General features: G+C 34.4%; 1 protein-coding gene across 1 annotated transcript; it reads left to right on the forward strand.

Moving 5' to 3' along the window:
- Positions 1 to 3718: 3718 nt before the first annotated feature.
- Positions 3719 to 14805, forward strand: LOC133292833 (DExH-box ATP-dependent RNA helicase DExH8). Its single transcript, XM_061491290.1, has 14 exons — positions 3719 to 3983; positions 5524 to 5701; positions 8658 to 8831; positions 9262 to 9409; positions 10358 to 10672; positions 11172 to 11318; positions 11388 to 11568; positions 11974 to 12254; positions 12335 to 12448; positions 12748 to 12892; positions 13042 to 13310; positions 13405 to 13593; positions 13668 to 14195; positions 14402 to 14805. The coding sequence occupies exons 1-14, from the start codon at positions 3809 to 3811 to the stop codon at positions 14630 to 14632; spliced, it is 3075 nt and encodes a 1024-aa protein (XP_061347274.1). The 5' UTR covers positions 3719 to 3808; the 3' UTR covers positions 14633 to 14805.
- Positions 14806 to 21092: the final 6287 nt, after the last annotated feature.

Raw genomic sequence — 21092 nt, forward strand, 5'->3', positions numbered from 1 at the left:
AAAAAAAAAAAATTGATTAATTTTAGATTAATTTCTGTCCGTTTCTTTAAAAAAAAATTCTAAAATGATATTCCACAACAGAGGTTTTAAGATAACCGTGTTTTAATGCAATCATATATCATTTAGCATACAATAATAAGGGTTTATGTATAAGAAATTCCCCATAACAAATCAGATAACAGAGGTTTCAGTTAGATAAAGCTCCTACTGTCTCCAAAGTACACAGGTAAAGGTAAACCTAACTTTGAATTTTAATGGGTTAAGATCAAGATGTACTTTAAATTAAATCAAGGGTGAATAGACACTTTAGAGACAAACTCAGTTAAGAGGAATTTTTCCCCTTTCAGTTATATTTCCACAACACTGCATTTGTCTTCACTTTATGAGGTGGATACTAACAAGGAAGGGAAGTGTGCACATTTTAAAAAGCGGTGCGGATATTGTGAGTTCCCAGGATAAGAATTAAATGAACAATTCACATTATTTATGCTACTTTGAGTAACTGCAAGCAAATTATATCTAAGAAGTGATATTCCTAGCTTGAGCAATTTTGATATAGAGTTCTCTATTCCTTTCTATCAACAATTCAAAGTCCAAACATGCCATGAACTAATTTGTGTGATAGAGAATAATATCAATCATTAATGTAGCCTCAATTAATAATTAAGTTTTTGGGTTGAATTGATTTTTTATATGATATTAGAGTTTTGGTGTCACGAGTTCGATCCTCACCGTCTCTATTTTAATTAATAATTAATTAAGTTTTTGGGAGTTTCTTAAGTTGGACCTAATGCATTATCTACCCTTCAAGTCCAATGAATTTTTGTGTGAGGTGGCGTGTTAGAGAAATATATAGCTTAAGTTCTTTAATGTGTGTGTAGCAATCAACTACAAAGATATCAACAAGCAGGTGATAACAAATTCCATACGTTTCAAAAAAGCACAAAATCAGTAGGTTGATTAATTAAATTGTAATGTAGAGAACATTTGCAGCTCAAATATCCCAAGACCACAAAAAAAAAGATAGATTTATAAACAATTTCAATGGAATGTTAAGGCTATAATGAATCAAAGGAAGATAGTGATATTTATTTAGCGATGTTCGTAAAGAACCTTGAGATACACCACTCCAAAAGCTAAAGGTTTCCTCGGACCAGACGTAGATTGACCCTCCGGAGGTTATTTGTATTCCTCGGAAACCCTCACCTACATCACCATTCAATATTTCTTGGTCCACTATTGGCCAAACCACCTGGGCACTAGGTCGAATATGAGTAGGATCGCTTAGCCACGCTTCATAATTGGAAAAACGAGCACAGTGGAAATACATGCCACTAAGCCAAAGAAAGATGATGGAGAATCTACAATAAGGTAAAAAAATACGAGATTGTATCACGAATTTTATAGAAAAAAATACAAGAATTTCTTCCGGCGTCGAGGGAATTGCACGAATAAAGATTCAAAAAAGAATTGATCTGATTCAAGTCACAATCTATATGGGATAGGGTGAGAGTGCCCAAGTTCTTATAAACTCCACATTAGTTGTTCATACAACCAATGTGAGACTATATATCTCAACATGCCCCCCTCACGCAAGAGCCCTTTAGGCTATAGAAGCGTGGAAATTGCACAGGCCCAATTTTTTGGTTTGGTTTACCTTTTGTGCTTTTTTTTTATTTTTAATTCCACTTTAAAGTGGGAGGTGGTGAGGATCGAACTTGTGACCTTGTAGTCACTCAAGCTCTGATACCATGTAAAGAACCTTGGAATATACCACCCCAAAACTAGCTCAAAGGATGAGAGTGTCTAAGTCCTTATAAAACATTAGTTACTCATACCACCAATGTTAGACTATATATCTCAAGAACCTGATATACTCTATTTCAAGATGTTAAAAAAAAGAAAAAAAGAGAGAGTGTGGGATTGGAGGAAGGGGTTGACCTCTTTGGAATGGTGGAGGCACTCGAGGTAGTCTTCACGGAGAAGAGAACAGCCGTTGGGCTCACGGCAGCGTGACTTGCACTCCCTGAAGTCTATCCAGAAATCGTAGCACCTACCTTTGTTCCTTGTTATTCCCCACCCTAAAGCCATCTCTGATCTCTCTCCATTACACACTTTCAAATTTCAATACTTAGTGTTGATCGCACCAAGATGGATCCGATCACTGATTTCCCGGCTTAAACCGGCCAGCTTCAACTCCAATTACAAAAATGGCATACCTCTTTTTTATTACTAATTATAATCAGGGAAAAATGTTAACTTAAAAGAATATTGAATAATGTCAAAGTGTTGTATCCGAGTTAGATTGAAAAATTCAAAAGTAATTACAATATATAACCTCCGTTTAAAAGCTTTTGGTGTAAAAGTCAATAACCCCTCCCAAACATAATTATATATAGTCACCAGCACACCTTGGTTTCATTACATATGTATGAAAACAATAACATTTTATCTTTCCAAGAATAGAAAATTAACAATATGTATCTAACTTTAAGGGATACTTTACTTCGGTATATAGAATTTGTTTTAAAGTGAATTTTTTTTTTTTGAACATAATTTATTTCTTTTCGGTCCAAGATTATGTATCGGAGATTAATGATTGTACGGACAAGAAAATATCAAGACTTAACCTCTCTTTGCACTCAGTCCAAGATGCACGTGTGATAAAAAAATATATGTATATGTAAGTATCATCCTGCATTTATATTTCGATTGATATCATCATAGAATAATAGATGCCAATTCAAATTTTTTCTCTACTTTATTGAGATTTCTCCGTATTTTACTCATAGTTGAACGAGATAAAACGCGAGAAATTAAACTTGATGTGAAACCTAATGTAAATGTCAAAATTAAAAAACAATATTTAAAATATGAAAAAATGTTTTCTGCATTGTAGGAGAAATTTTTTATCTGCCACATGGAGAAAAAAAAAAAAGAGAAAGAGAAACTCATAAAAAAAAGAATATGGTAATTAATGAACCCTATTTTTTTTTCTCTATATGACAGATACCAAATTTATACCACAAATGCAGAAAATATTTCCCATTAAAATATATAAATAAATTTGTATATCCATTTGCATAATAAGAATCTCAAAGATTAACAAGATATATAAGACGTTAAGATGAGTTCTAATTTCATTGGTCCAACAAGACAACCTCAATGATATGATTATTACCATGTGTATGAAAAACTCAATTTGTGACATTTATTTATCAATTTATTGTTAGTTGTGCTATTGAAACTCTCAGTCTATTAAAATTGAAAATAAAAAAACAACGTAATTATATATACTATTGAATTAAATTTAAAATATTAATTTGATAAATCAAAAATGGAATATTTACAGAGAAAGTTTTCTAGTTATTGGCCCAGCGAAATGCTGATTCACCCGAAAATGTGCTGTGATCCGAACCCACGACCCGATTCGATTTTGCAGTTGCCAACTTGCCGAGCAAGGAGAAACAATCACCTTTTTATTTCTTTTCTCCTTATTTTCCATAAAACTTGCTAGGTAAGTATTATGGAGAGCTTCCGCGTACTTCGCGCACATTGTATCTACTCCCAAACCAGCGCAATGATTGGTTAAAAGAGGAGCCTAAAAAAGAAAATTCATTGACTTGCAGTCAACCCCTCAATCGAGCTCACCTGAACCATCACCTCTCTCCTCTTTTAAAATGTCAGGGCTGTGACGTGTAACTGTACCACAGTCACTACACCCTCCGTGCTTCTCACAGAGTCAGTGCATACGTCTTCTTCACCAAATCAAAAACGCAGAGTGTGTGACGGTTACTGAATTCTGAGAATGGCGTCGTCGTCGTCGTCTCCATCTAATTCACCTCATTCACGTATCTCGTCCAGCTCTTCCTCATTTTCGCAGTCGAATTTCTCCCACCTACCTGTGATGTCTCTCAGGAAGAAGATCGTCGAGAAGATTCAAGAAAATCGCGTCACGCTCATCGTCGGCGAGACCGGCTGCGGTAAAGCATTCTTAACTGTGCATTTTTTTTAATTAATTAATTTATTTTGGTTTTTGGTTTGATTTCTTAACTCCTTTTTATTGCATGACTATATTTGATTTTACGTTCTACCTGCATTGAGTATATTGCTGGATCTTTTACCTTGTCTGGACGATGACATCACCGAAAAGTACTGCCTGAAAATTTAGTACTTGCTATTCTTATGTATTTTTCGTGTTCATGTAATCTAATGTCTCGTATCCTTTTGGTGTTGATTAGTTTTGAATAATCTCACTTGCGATCGTTGATTTTTGTAAGCCAATAAACTGAGGAGTAAACCAAAAAAATAAAAATGAAGCTGAGCCAAACGCTAGCTTTATTGAAGAGAGAATTTTAGGCATTTATGAAATGAAAATTCAGCTTAACTCATCAAAGAACTCGGAAAATCACTTTCGAATTGTTGTTACTTTTGCTAGTGTATAAGTTTTCTATTTGCAAGAAAAATCAACTACAAGTCCAACCATTCTTGTATTTTTTTTTTTTTTATTACCAATTCAACTATACATATTTTCACTAAATTACATTAAAAAATGATAATTATTGGATTTTCATTCTGCATTTTATCATTGTATTTATAAACAATAATTATGCTAAATTTTAGTACTTTGGTCTTAACATATACTAATTTGGTAGCTTCCATAGACTTGTTATCTACTCTTCAAATACTGTGGATAAAACCAAATATTTGCAGTTACCATGAACATGATTATTATTGCTATAAATTATTGGATATGATGTCATGTCAACCAAGAAGTTACCTAAAACCTTTGAAATCGATGTAAAATAAAAATAAAAAATCACTCCTCATTAAATTCAGATGAGCTATGGTAAGTGTGAGGACAATCTTTATACACAGCATTACCTTTGTATATATCAAAAGAGGATATTTCCTAAAACTCGTGACCTTTAAGTCACAACGAAGCAGTTTTATCACTACTGTGGGCTTGCCCTCTTTAGATCTGTAGACATAAACATTAAAAATTTAAAATAAAAGAAAAAGGAAAATTACTTGAATATATGAGAGCAATATAAAAAAGGGGCGAACCGGAGCAGTAGTAAAGTTGTTCTTTCATGACTGAAAGGTCATGGGTTTGAATCTAGAAAACAACCTCTTTGTAATTATGCAAGGGTAAAACTGCGTACAAGGATTGCCTCCACTCACACTCGCTAGTCGGGTTTAACGGAGAGTGGGTTTTTTTTTATATGAGAGCAATATAAAAACTTGGAAGATAGTGGACCTTTTACAACCTTTATGAACTATGCTCTATGCCTTCATCCTCCATCTATCTTGGCCAAGTTCAGCTAAATGGTTGTGCAGGATTGTTAGTTGTCCCTCTTGTACACTTCCATGCATTATATAATGAAAATTACCTGTCTTAATTTTGGCTAACATTTATGGTATGTTAGAATTGCCAATTATAAGGAATAGGTCCACTTCATGCATTAGTTGTTGATTTATTCTTACCATGTTGCTGATGGATCTGCTTCCTTTCTTCTCAAGGAAAAAGTTCACAAGTTCCACAGTTTCTTCTGGAAGAAAACATGTCACCCATTCTGTGCACACAGCCTAGGAGATTTGCTGTCGTTGCTGTTGCGAAAATGGTTGCAAAAGCTCGAAATTGTGAATTGGGAGAAGAAGTTGGATATCATATTGGACATTCAAGGCACTTCTCAGCAGGGTATTCCAGACACACATTAACTTAAACCTGTTCATATTTATTTCCTTAACAATATTTTTGTGTGTGATAGTTATTTGATCACTTCTTCCATCTTTGGTCTTGTTTCTTCATTTCTATTGTAGATGCAAAGGCTTATATTTTACTGAGATTAAATTTTGATCTAATTTGTAAGAGGCCTTGTCAGTCATCACTATTTACTGTGGAGGACACCTTGTTTGAAAATAAATAGAATATTATTATCCAATATCATTACTAACATGCATGTTTATTAAAATAGTATACTAATTATTAACATTTTCTTGATATAACAAAGTTAACAGTTGAATTCATTGTCATTTGTCTCAGAGAAGTCATTTTAAGGAAGAAATTTGGCTTTCATCTTTTCTTAATGTATATTTCTTTTAAGTTAAAGAAGTTTTGTTTGACAAGGGTGTTAATAGCGATATATCATACTGAGAGACAAGTTTCACCTTACAACAATAGTACATTTATTTTTTTATTTCTCGCGCGCCCGCACGCACACGCACACATATACATATACATATATATATTTTACTGAGATTAAATTTTGGTCGAATTTGTAAGAGGCCTTGTCAGTCATCACTATTTACTGTGGAGGACACCTTGTTTGAAAATAAATAGAATATTATTATCCAATATCATTACTAACATGCATGTTTATTAAAATAGTATACTAATTATTAACATTTTCTTGATATAACAAAGTTAACAGTTGAATGCATTGTCATTTGTCTCAGAGAAGTCATTTTAAGGAAGAAATTTGGCTTTCATCTTTTCTTAATGTATATTTCTTTTAAGTTAAAGAAGTTTTGTTTGACAAGGGTGTTAATAGCGATATATCATACTGAGAGACAAGTTTCACCTTACAACAATAGTACATTTATTTTTTTATTTCTCGCGCGCCCGCACGCACACGCACACGCACACGCACACATATACATATACATATATATATTTTACTGAGATTAAATTTTGGTCGAATTTGTAAGAGGCCTTGTCAGTCATCACTATTTACTGTGGAGGACACCTTGTTTGAAAATAAATAGAATATTATTATCCAATATCATTACTAACATGCATGTTTATTAAAATAGTATACTAATTATTAACATTTTCTTGATATAACAAAGTTAACAGTTGAATTCATTGTCATTTGTCTCAGAGAAGTCATTTTAAGGAAGAAATTTGGCTTTCATCTTTTCTTAATGTATATTTCTTTTAAGTTAAAGAAGTTTTGTTTGACAAGGGTGTTAATAGTGATATATCATACTGAGAGACAAGTTTCACCTTAAAACAATAGTACATTTATTTTTTTATTTCGCACGCACGCACACGCACACGCACACACACATATACATATACATATATATATATTTTACTGAGATTAAATTTTGATCGAATTTGTAAGAGGCCTTGTCAGTCATCACTATTTACTGTGGAGGACACCTTGTTTGAAAATAATAGAATATTATTATCCAATATCATTACTAACATGCATGTTTATTAAAATAGTATACTAATTATTAACATTTTCTTGATATAACAAAGTTAACAGTTGAATTCATTGTCATTTGTCTCAGAGAAGTCATTTTAAGGAAGAAATTTGGCTTTCATCTTTTCTTAATGTATATTTCTTTTAAGTTAAAAGAAGTTTTGTTTGACAAGGGTGTTAATAGCGATATATCATACTGAGAGACAAGTTTCACCTTACAACAATAGTACATTTATTTTTTTATTTCTCGCGCACGCACGCACACACACACACATACATATACATATATATATTTTACTGAGATTAAATTTTGATCGAATTTGTAAGAGGCCTTGTCAGTCATCACTATTTACTGTGGAGGACACCTTGTTTGAAAATAATAGAATATTATTATCCAATATCATTACTAACATGCATGTTTATTAAAATATTATACTAATTATTAACATTTTCTTGATATAACAAAGTTAACAGTTGAATTCGTTGTCATTTGTCTCAGAGAAGTCATTTTAAGGAAGAAATTTGGCTTTCATCTTTTCTTAATGTATATTTCTTTTAAGTTAAAGAAGTTTTGTTTGACAAGGGTGTTAATAGCGATATATCATACTGAGAGACAAGTTTCACCTTACAACAATAGTACATTTATTTTTTTATTTCTCACGCGCGCACGCACACGCACACATATACATATACATATATATATTTTACTGAGATTAAATTTTGATCGAATTTGTAAGAGGCCTTGTCAGTCATCACTATTTACTGTGGAGGACACCTTGTTTGAAAATAATAGAATATTATTATCCAATATCATTACTAACATGCATGTTTATTAAAATAGTATACTAATTATTAACATTTTCTTGATATAACAAAGTTAACAGTTGAATTCATTGTCATTTGTCTCAGAGAAGTATTTTAAGGAAGAAATTTGGCTTTCATCTTTTCTTAACGTATATTTCTTTTAAGTTAAAGAAGTTTTGTTTGACAAGGGTGTTAATAGCGATATATCATACTGAGAGACAAGTTTCACCTTACGACAATAGTACATTTATTTTTTTATTTCTCACGCACGCACACACACACACATATACATATACATATACATAATATATATATATATATATATTATATATATGTATATGTGTGTGTGAGTGTGATTTTTCTTATTTATTATTCCTTCCCTTAACCTGTTCATGCTTTTATTTGGGTTCATCAACTGCTAACCCCAATTAATTTGAGTCTTTGGGGTAAAGATAATGTTGATTTACATGATATAAAGAAGTTGACTATGTTGTCATTTGTCGCAGGGAAACCTTTTTAAGGAAGTGATGTGGCACTTATCTTTTATTTGTATGATTCTTATAATTATCTTGTTTAGATTGTGCATCGGAAGCTCATGCTTAACTTTTTTCTCCATGCATTTACATCTCCGTACTACAGTTCAAAGATTGTTTTTAAAACTGCTGGAGTGTTGTTGGATGAACTGCGAGAGAAGGGCTTAACTGCACTGAAGTACAAGGCTGTTATTCTTGATGAAGTACATGAAAGATCAGTGGAGTCTGATCTCGTCCTTGTTTGTGTGAAGCAGTTTTTGTTAAAGAACAATGAACTAAGGTTAGCATCTTGGTTTCATAAGTGTTCAGCGGAATTTCTTATGGTACTGATATGTGGCAAACCTATCATTTTCTAGATTGATTCTCATTCCGTTCATTTATTTATCTTGTTTGAGATTCTCTTCAAGCTGGGAAGAGTTAATCAAACATTGTTTAATATGAATATTTGAAAGAAATTATTTGTATATTTCAAGATCAGGAGAAGGATATATAATTGTTTGTTTAATTGCACTGCTATCGGTTCCTTTAGTTTTAAAAGACTTCACTACATATTTCCAATTATCTACCTATTAAGAGGACCCAAGTTGAGAAACTCTATTTACTTCTGATCCCTGACTGCTAGGCTGGACTTGGTTGAAAGCACTGTCTCTCATTTTAATGTAGGAGGGAAATAGTTGCTCTGTGGATCTAATATTTGTATGATTTTGCAGGGTGGTTTTGATGTCTGCAACTGCTGATATTTCTAGATACAGGGATTACTTTAGGGATCTTGGCAGAGGCGAACGAGTTGAAGTACTTGCGATTCCTAGCTCAAATCAGAAAATTGTTTTTCAGCGAAGTGTTTCATATATTGAGCAGGCATGCATATTACTCAGCCAAAAAATTTCTTCTTTTTAATTGCATCCCATCTCAATACTAGTTTTGTATATCTTAAATATGTTACTTATTGTAGAAAATCAAAATATTATATTTATTTCCATATATTAGGGATACCATCAATTGCCTGATTTATGGGAATCAGTTATGATCAATTAGGATCCGTTTCGTTGTACCCTTAATTAAATTAACTAGGATTGATTTGGTTTCCTTATTTTCCCCACATGTAATGTGCATATATGTTGTAACCTATTCATTGGTGAATCAAGTATTTTCACACTTATATTGAATGGTTTTAAATTTATGCTGCACCTTCAAAAAAAATTTCGGGGCACAAAACAAATGGACATTTGAAACGTTCACGATCCATATACTTCCTTATATCCTGCATATGAAAGCCAGTTGTTCTTTGCAAAATTACCCACCAAGTAAGAGGATTCAGTTTCTGTGTGAGTTACATGCTGTCATGAATCTATTTAGGATTATACTCTTTAGTATTTAATCAACAATATTTTCTGTATACGCAAAAGTAAAGTACCAAAAGTTTTTAGCATCTCTATATTGTTTTGACCTTGGAATGTTACTAAACTTTGTTTGGTGCATAGCAGCTTTAGTTGATGTACATTTATAAGTTGGCTGGTTGCGTGTTATTAGCTAGTTGATGGGACTATGGGAGCTTTGGAAGACCGATGTGCTTTTTTCTAAAAAAGAGGCTGGAGACCATGTCCATACTAATATGTTCAGACAAAAGTAAAACTACAGAAAACAATTTAGAGTGCTGCAGTATAAGTGAAAGAATAGAAGTCTTTTCTGTCGTAGATTATTATGTATGATATATGCTGTTCAATATGCCCCTCACATTTATTTATTTCTGAAACACATTTCATGGATATGATAACAGTGATGATAGTGCTACTGTTATTTGCACAGGTAGCTCAATCTCTTGGGATAAGTTCTGAATTAATGCGTTCAACATATTCTCGTGATCTAGATCCTTCCACAGCCAATGTTTCCATTAAGTCTGAAATGCACCAGCTTATTCATGATCTGGTGTTTCATATCCATGAGAATGAGCCAGATATCGAGAAAAGCATTCTGGTTTTCCTTCCAACCTACTATTCATTGGAGCAACAATGGCGCCTTCTGAAGCCACTTGAATCAACTTTTGAAGTTCATATCTTACATCGTAGCATTGATACTGAACAAGCTCTCATGGCTATGAAGATTTGTAGGTCACATCGAAAGGTAGATGTTAGTTAACTCAGCCAGTTGTGCAGTTAATAGTAGGAGGTTATTTAGACTATGGAGGGACATGTGTATAGCTTATTGTTATAAAATTATATGTTGCTAAGGTTATACATTTTTAATGTATGAATCACAACTTGATTTTAACTGGATTTTTCTTTTCTGTTTATGGTAAATTTTAATTGTGCAAATTTGGCTGTTATCTTGTGAACATTTATATGCTGCAGAAATTTATTAGTTTTATTGTATTGTAAATTAAATGTCACAGCAATTGTTTTCACTTTCTAAATATCCAATATTAATTGTGTTATGTAATTTAATTTATATGTATGTATAATTTGTCTTTACTGTATTTGTCCCTTGATGTTTCTTTTAATTACCTCTGGCAGCGTAGAAATTTTTTACTTTCAGTGGATTTTTTTCATCTAAAATTATTTCTGAAAGATATAATTTCTACTATAATTATTCAAAATCTACGGTTGATGTTGCTGTCTGTCAGGTAATATTGGCTACCAATATTGCTGAATCTTCTGTGACAATACCTAAATTGGCTTTTGTCATTGATTCGTGCCGATCATTACAAGTGTATTGGGACAAGTCCCGGAAAAAGGAATTTACAAAGCTGGTTTGGGTTTCCAAGTCTCAGGTACAAATTTTCTTATTCCTTCATGTTGTTTTATTCTTACATTTTTCTTAGTTTCATATGATTTTGTAGGCTGAACAGCGTAGAGGAAGAACTGGTCGAACTTGTGATGGCCAAGTTTATAGGTTGGTTACTGGATCGTTTTTCAACAAGCTTGAGGATCATGAGAGTCCAGCTATTCTTAAATTATCATTGAGGCTGCAAGTTCTTTTGATGTGCTGTGCTAGATCTAAGGCTATCAATGATCCCAATGGTAAGTTAATATGATCCTATTTTTGGGTAGAAAATGATGTTACTATTAATGTTTATTTGTATAAATAATAAATGTAACTATGATCTCTCTTAGTAATTGTGGACATTACAAAAATATAGGAAGAGGCTGTCAATTTGACTTGAAATCCGTGTTTAAACTTATTTTTTACATCTAAGAACCCCATTAATGAGTACCTTCACAATAAGTATAATGTGTAAGGCCTGGGTTTTATTAACATCAACAACAACAGCACCTTTATGAGTATAATTAGAGTTTGTGAAGGGAACTTTATGTGTATTGGTTTTAACAAGTTAACTATCTGCACTATACTCTCGACAAAATATTTGGTCATCCAATTCACACCAATTATGAGTATGTTGCCCTGACTGATGGGTTTGATGGCAGTTCTGTTGCAAAAAGCTCTAGATCCACCAGATCCTCAAGTTGTTGAAGATGCATTGAATTCGCTTGTTCAGATACATGCACTGGAAAGGACACCTCCGAGGGGACGTCATGAACCTACATTTTATGGACGATTACTTGCTAGTTTTCCTTTGTCTATTGATACTTCTGTTCTAGTCCTTAAGTTTGGAGACATTGGTATGCTACGTGAGGGCATCCTGCTGGGTGTAATGATGGATACACAGCCTTTACCCATTATTCATCCGTTTGGAGAGGAAGAGTTGGTAATTTCTGAGTTGAATCAGCTTTACCATTTCCAACTGCTCTGAATCATCTTCTAATTGAATCTTTTTATTTTCATCAGTTTTGGAAGTACATTGGTTGGTATTATGGTGAACGAACAATCTTAACTGGTCGAAAGGAGATGGAATTTGTGGCTAACTTTTGTGCTTTTGAGTTTTGGCAGCATGTTTTCAGGGTAAAGTTGTATGCCCTTGCTGTTTGTACTACCAAATACATTGTCATTATTCAGTATCTTGAGGATTTCTTAGTGAAAGGTGGAAGACAAAAAATTTGTGAAATGATGCTTTTTCATTGAAAGAATTTTATTTATTGCTCACCAAACAGTATTCTTCTTTTTGTGAGGAATACCCACAAGTGAGTGGGTGCAAGTAGCCGCATCTTTCCTGGGAATAAGATTTGCCTTTTGTGTTTATGTGGTATGTAAGCTGTAGAGGTTGTATGAGTTTGATGGTGAAAATTTTCTGTCATACGCAGGATGAGTACCGGCTAGAACATTTGAAGCACGTTCTGAGGACTAATAATGTATATCCTGCCACACAACTGATGCCTAAGCATGAGGAAGATTGGTGTTCTTTACATAATCTCTCCCGGTCATCTCTTCATCAACTGTGGGAAATTTGTATGTATCTATGTTATATTAATGTCAGATTATGTACTCTTGGATTTTCTTTTGATGAAAGTGTATCACATTTTTGTTAGTGGAATTTGTTTTACTGTTTTCTTTTAAAATTTTCAATCTTGTAATGCTCCTTAGTTCTGACATCTCAGATAATGATGTGCTAAATTCAGTACATCGCTACCGGCCAAAGTTTTTGAGCTCTTTTCATGGCCCACCACCTTATTATGATCCTTATGAATTCAAACACACATGCCTGTTCAGAAGTCAGCCAAATAGACATATAGATGTAGTTGCTGGAGATGAGGAAGGCCTTGAACCATCAAGTGAAACAAAAAAATGTGTTACGGTACCATATGTCACATCAAATCACTTTCACAGTTACGATGTGGCAAAAGTGTTTGCTGCAATTATAAAAGAGGTAGTGTCCTTTGGATCTCTTCTCCATACAATTTATTGTAAAAGGTTTTCCATTCTCTGAAAATGGTCGGATTTTTCTTTATTGTATGAAACAGATAAGAGCTCAATACCAAGAGGATGCTCATCGACCTGAAGGTGTTGACGTTGATAATTTTCTTGTCAATAGGGAGGCTTCTACTTGTGTATATTTCATCCGTGGATCCTGCAATAGAGGCAGTAAATGTTCATTTTCTCACTCATTTCAAGCTAAGAGACCCCAGTGCAAATTCTTCTTTTCCTTGCAGGTAATTAATTTGTTAGTTTGACTTCATTAAGATGCTAACTTTAATATGATTATGACTATTATTCATCGTAACAGGGTTGCCGAAATGGAGAGTCTTGTTTATATTCACATGATATGGATCGATCAGCAGTGTCATTCAGTTCAAACGTCTGCCTGCCAGAAGATAATGACGTGAATGCTGCATCTCTTCTAAGTCTATTTCCCAAATCTACCAACAGATCAATTCTTATATTGGATGACACTGATTTGCATTTCTCTTCATGCCTTGCTTCCTGCTATGATCCATCCAAAATAATTTCAACTTCACGTTTGGCAGAAACAACCATATCGGAATCATCACTTGCAGGAGTTAGAATTTTATGGGGTCTATATCACCCATACCAAACAATCATTTCCAAAGCAGGGCAGACCCTTATTCCTTGGAATGAAGTTCAATGTGTGCTGTGGTATCCTTGCCTTGATAGCTATGGTGAAGATTTGGATGGTCAAAAGCAGGCTTTGCGGAACTTTTTTGAGTATCTAGCCATTCGAATTTTGGCTGATGATCTGTATGAGGTGCAAGTTATCATAACCATGAACAATATCAGATTTTCCCAACTTCAGGTGATTGCTTGTGCTCTTACTATTGAATGATCACAAAATAATAGCGTTATTTATCACGTTAGAGACTATTATAGTCACTTAATTGATATATATGTGCTGAGAAAGTAGATGTCAATGAATATATGCGGAACTCCTCATGCAACCAATCATTATGATGGTGGCAATAGTGATATGTTATCTCACTGATTGCTATGTCGTGGTTTCAGGTAGAAAACTTGGGAAGAGACTGTTTCTTTATCCTTGAAGAGTCGTTTGCTTTTGACGAAACAAGCTTTGGGGCATTATATGACGCAGCTCCCTCTAAGAAGCCAATGTTGATATCAAGGCCTTTCTCATATGTTTTTGGCCTGCATCCTCCGGCTGCCAAACTTTTCGGTGACTATGCTGCTACTATTAAAAAGCATCTGTATCATATGACGGAGGCTTATGGTGTATAAAATTCAGAAAAACTAATAATGGGCTTATGGTGTATAAGTTTGAGCTTATCTGGAGGCTTAGGAATTCAGTTGTAGGTAATATATAGTTTTAATTTTATGTTGATAGTACATATTGTATGCGTATATAATGCTTTCTTGACACTAACTTCTTGAAATTCTGTAGTAAAGCTTCCATTGGTTTCTGCTTAGTTTTGCCTAATTAAAACGATAGGAAAATCTATGGTGCATCCTTTGACTTGAGGTGCAGTGGTGCACCATTGATTATTATTATCGTATGTGGTAAATCACGTAACGCATTCGTTGCTCGCTCTTATCTTTCTTCCATGCACAAGCATCCACGGTCCACTGCCGCCATCTACCGATCGCTACCACTATAACATTATGGTAACTTGGAGTTGAATTAATTTCTTAAAAAATAATCTCTTTTTTATTACATGTTTAAAAAGAATTCGATCTGAAAAGGTAATTCGATTAACTTGCGAAATAGCATTTATCAACGAAATCATAGACGAGGGGGGATGCTCAGCCCAAATGTTCAAATCATAATGCATAACGAGCAAAATGATTTCACCTTTGGATCAATGTTTCTTGTATAGTAGGAGATAATTTTATCTTAATTATTTTCTATTGACATAAAAATGTGTAGACGAGAAAACAGAGAAAAAAAATATGGGTTTTACAACACACACATATATATATATACATAGGGGCATGATCATTTTACACCGGTGTAAGAATAATAAGTCTTACACCAAATTTTAACCATTGATTTTCTGCATCTAACGGTTAAGATTTATTAGGTCTCACTCATTAATTAATTTTTAATTCCAAATAAATCTCAACCGTTGGATGCACGGAAATCAACGGTTAAGATTTGGTGTAAGATTTATTATTCTTACACCGGTGTAAGTTGATCCTATCCCATATATATAGGATCAGAATCATTTTACACCGGTGTAAGATTAATAAGTCTTACACCATATCTCAACCATTGATTTCCGTACATCCAACGATTATAATTTAGGAAGTCATATGAATTAATTAATATTAATTAATCATTAATTACACTAAAAATACCAACTGATGATTTCCCTCCATCAATGGTTGAGATGCAGTGTAAGACTTGTTAGTCTTACACCCGTGTAAAAAGATCCTATATATATATATATATATGGGGGAGGATCATCGTACACCGGTATAAGAATAATAAGTCTTAAATCAAATCTTAACCATTAATTTTTTTACATCTTACGGTTAAGATTTATTAGGTCTCACTCATTAATTAATTTTTAATTCCCAATAAATCTCAACCGTTAGATGCACGAAAATCAACAGTTAAGATTTCGTGTAAGATTTATTATTCTTACACCGGTGTAAGTTGATCCTATCCCTATATATATATATATATATATATATATATATATATATATATATATATGGCACGATATTCTTACACCGGTGTAAGAGTTAGAAGTCTTACACTCAATCTTAACCATTGATCCACTTGTATCTAATGACTCACATTACTAAAAAATTAGAGCCATTCGATATACATCTGTTGAACATCCGCAGGCGAACGGTTTGGCAGAAGCCGCAAATAGAGTCTTGAAACGAGGATTAGAAAGAAGATTAGAAGCAGCTAAAGGAGAATGGCCGGAACAATTGGACTACGTATTATAGGGCTACCGAACCACCCCACATTCTACTACTGGTGAAACTCCATTTCACATGGTTTATGGGAGTGAAGCAATGATCCTAGTTGAAATTGGTGAACCATCCTGGAGAAGGATGTACACAAATGAAGATGGCAATTCGCAGGCATTACTGCATAATTTAGATGCAATTGATGAAATACGCGAAATTGCTCACGTCAAGGAGGCAGCTCTGAAACAAAGGATAACAGTGCGCTATAACTCAAAAGTTATTAAACGTAGTTTCAACATAGGAGAATTACTCCTAAGAAGAGCAGATATTGGAAATAAAAATGCGCGCCAAGGTAAACTGGTCGCAAATTGGGAAGGACCGTATCGCATCCAGAGCAAGACTGAGAAAAGTGCATACGTCATTGAGACATTATCTGGACTTACCATTCCACGTACATGGAATGCAGATAAACTTAAAATATTCTACCGTTAAAACCTTTCTCTATATTAACATTTGTAATTCTCATTCATCAAATAAAGACTGTTGATTTATATATGATTATTGCATTCATCGCGAATATTTATACAATACATGATTATTATACTCATCGCGCATAACACATACTTCCTTCTAATAAAAAGGAAGACGGTTACAATTTCCTCCAAATATTGAAAGGAAGATAATGAAATCTCCTCCAACAATGAAAGGAAGCTGTTATGGACCTGACAAAAGCCCATATTCTAGAAGGACCAATAAAGGACAACACAAAAGGAAGAGAATCTCCTATTAATGACAATCCTATCCAGACAGCTAAGCAGTTGGACTTGGGCCCCCAATATTCCTAAGAGGCCCAGAAGTACATTCCTTCAGGTAACCCATCTATAAATAAGGGGTTAAACCAATAAGGTACAGACTCTCAAAACCCTCTCTCTTAGCTTGTCACTGTGCACACACCCCACGTCTTGACTATGTCGATTATTATTGTGCACAGTGATCTACCTACCATCAAAGGTATCTCATTCATATACCTGAGAGAGGGAACATAGATCCTACATAAAATATACCAGCCATCGGCTGGACATCTCTGTCTTTCAGACAGAACAGAAGCCAATAAAACTTCCTCCAACTATGAAAGGAAGCTAATGAAACTTCCTCCAACATTGAAAGGAAGATAATGAAACTTCCTCCAATAATGAAAGCGCGATAAAGAAATTGAAAGGAAGCTAATGAAACTTCCTCCAGTTTTGAAAGGAAGATAATAAAACTTCCTCCAATTATGAAAGGTCCTCCTTATGAAAGGAAGCTAATAAAACTTCCTCCAATTTTGAAAGGAAGCTAATGAAACTTCCTCCAACTATGAAAGGAAGCCAATAAAACTTCCTCCAATTAGGAAAGGAAGCTAATGAAAATTCCTCCAATATTGAAAGGAAGATAATGAAACTTCCTCCAATAATGAAAGCGCGATGAAGACCTTCAATTATGAAAGGAAGATAATGAAACTTCCTCCAATTATGAAATGAAGCTAATAAAACTTCCTCCAGTTATGACAGGACGAAGACTCACAGCAAAGAAGAGAAGAAGGATGAGAAGGGTAATAACCCTCGAAGGTTATCAACTTTCAAAGCTACCTCTTCAATTGTGCCAAAAGTCTTATAACGGTAAAGTACGCTGAAAGAATTTGGTTTTAAATTAGATATTCATTTAGGGAAGGTATATCTTAAAAGAAAAATATCCACAATCATTCTACGAAACGATACATACATAGTATAAAGACATAAAGCATCCTTATGCAGAAACAAGACAATTCATATATTTCAAACATAAGGTAAAGACATCGCGACTTACACAACATTAGCAATCAGATTGTCAAAAAACTACCATGTTAGCCATTGTTTGATAAAATATGGGACAATCCCCTTACAAACAAGATCCTGAATTAATCAATAAATAAAATTCAAATTGTTTGGATAGACATCTGGGGATCTTCATTAGCAGCTACACCATCACCTTCAATATTTGGCCCTTGCGGGGTTGGCTCCGGAATGGACGGCGCGATGGTCTCTGTATCCATTGCGCTAACTAAGTCCACCAAAACTTCTTCATCTTTGTCATTCAGAGTCATCAGTTGGCCATCTTTGACATAGTTGAAATAATGAACGTTATCCAACTTGGCCGTCAGATTGAAAAGATGCACTTGCTTCATGATATTAATTGATAAGTCCATGAAATAATACTTACAATGTATGGTTTTTAATATGAAAATGTAAAAAAAGAATACACTTTGTGTTAATAGATACCCCAAATTGCATTAAGATGAATGATTCTGATTTAAGTGCTAATGGGTTTTTATTTGCATTCTTCAGGCCCACTTGTGATACAGCCCAAGGAAAGAAAGAAAAGTAAAGGAAAGAGAAAGGAAATAATAGAAAAAAGAGAGCAAAAGAAACAGATTGGGCCACTCTTTTACAAGGCAAGTCAGAGGCCCAAATTGAAGAAAAGGAAGAGGTTGAAAGAAAAGCAAGCAGCCTTGTCACAAATCAGCAGCGTAAAAAAAGAAAGAAAAACTGAGACTTGCAAACCCTAACGCCTTTTCTCTCTGACCGAGCCCTAACCCTCATGCAACCCATCTCCATCGTTTGCACCCTTTCTACCCGATTGACACACCAAACCGCACAATTTCGCAAACAACCAGAACCTAGCCACTATCTTGAGTTAGAAAAAGGACAAAGGAAAACCGTTACTGAGTGGTGAGCTGGATACTTTTCGAGAGTAAGGCTGAGCGATTTTTGGGCACAAGTTTACGTACGGGGTGAAGGAGCAACAATCCATTTAGATTGTCTGAGGAGGGAGCTGTTGGGGACCACCGGTGTGTAACGCGCAAGGAGCGCGTGTATACCTGCTGAGCTGGAGAGGAAAATCGCGCAAAGAAGGAAAGGAATCCTATAAAAAGGGAAAGAGGAGTGAGTCAAACAGGCCCCTTCTTCCCACTCCTGATTTCTGATTTATCGTTTTTCTTAGTTTTTGTTTTCTGAACAATTTTTATTTTCTTTTAATTTCTGTTTTGTAATGAGATTCTGGTTCATTTGATGAACTTGATGCATGTCTTTACAGCACTGAGATTGCCGGTTGTTAGGCCAGTGCTGTAATTTTAGTTTTTAGAATTTTTATTTTGTGATTTCTGTAGTTCTCTGTTACTGTGTGTAAGCCTCATCCATATGGATAGTGGCTAACTTTTTAGAGGTTGGGTTTAGGTGATACCCAAACCTCAGTGCTTGTCAAATATTTGATTTCCTGGTTTTAATTTTTATATCTCAGTTGTTTAATGTTTTTTATGTTTAAAATTATCTGCATTTTGGCCAAATGTCAGAGGTTTGGTTAGGATTTAGTTGTTGAGAAATAACTAATTCTGGATTCTGCATTAGACACATGGACTTAGATGAGAAATCATCTAAGGGATCTCAATTCAGAAATGAATGAGTCCTCATGTAATATTGGACCTGAGTCTCAAGAGTCCTAATCTCACTTGGCATAGAGATATGGAAGTGGGCAACTTTGGGCTAAAATAATTTTTAAGAGATTAAAAATTAACAATACAGTTCTGTTAACTGAGAATCTTAGGATGAGCATTTTGTTAATCAAATTATTTTTCAAGCACTGTGGGGAAGGAGAACCAAAACTCAACCCACCTTTTTAAACCTCTTTATCAATTCAGATTTTCCAATTTCCTTTGTTATTTCATATTTCAATCTCTATTCTGTTTTCAATATTTTTGTCACATCTTTCATTTAAGTTGCTTCATTCTTCATTCGTATTTTATAACTTAGGAAAGTAATTCAGAAAATTTTAAAAGAAAAGTGAACAATAGTGTTTTAGGTCCATTTTAGAATATTTTTTACTTTACAATTTTATTTCTTCTATTTTCAAATAGTAACTCAGTTTTAAGCAATTACAAATTTTAGTCATTTCAAAACGCCAACGATCCTTGTGGGAACGATAACTGGGACTTATAACAGCCCTATATTACTTGTTGTCGCGTATACTTGCGCGCATTACTTGCACAACTGTTAGCAAGGCAACATTAATATAAGTCCCTTCAGCTTCCTTCTCAAACAATTCTTGAAACTTCTTTACTTCATCATTTAAGTGGGCTTCCTTCTCTTTCCACGCATCGGCATCTCCTTCCAGCTCCAAAACGCGCTTGTTCAAGTCAATCTTTTCTGTCTTTAATTCTTTATTCGCTGCCTTCATTTCTTTCAATTCTTGTTTTACCTTCACCATCTCATCTTCTGCTTTCTTCAGCTTCTCTTCAAAATCAGTGCGCTGAAGGAAAATATCACCCTTCAGGTCCACGATACATTCCTTCAAATAGCCAACAGACCCTAGAATATAGGAAATGTTACATTAAAACGATTGACATAAAGTTTTATATATACCAAACACATGTAGAAATAACTTACCAGGCACAGACATGATGAGCTGATTGGCCACTCTCAGCTTCCCAGAGGTCGCCAACCATTTGTCCATCGACAACTCTTCAATGCGTGGACCAATCTCTCTTCCTTTGGCATGCATGTCCTTATCAAAACCCCAGCCTTCCCCAAAATAAATTAGGTCCGAAAATCCTACGTCAGCCTCAACGAATTTCCTCTTCTGCCCCCTTGCGGAGTTTTCCACCTCTTTATTTTCAAGAGGGACAACATGGGTGGTGGAAGATGGAGGACCTGGCGACTTCATTCGCGTGGCAGCACCGTCACTCGATTTGGCACCAACTGAAGTAGACATAGTGTGGGCCGCGTTAGGAGCAGAAAGACTGGCA

Source organism: Gastrolobium bilobum, unplaced genomic scaffold (assembly GCF_033153095.1).
Source record: "Gastrolobium bilobum isolate Gb01-03AN ecotype WA unplaced genomic scaffold, APGP_CSIRO_Gbil_v1 utg2530, whole genome shotgun sequence".
In the NCBI taxonomy this organism is placed as follows: Eukaryota; Viridiplantae; Streptophyta; class Magnoliopsida; order Fabales; family Fabaceae; genus Gastrolobium; species Gastrolobium bilobum.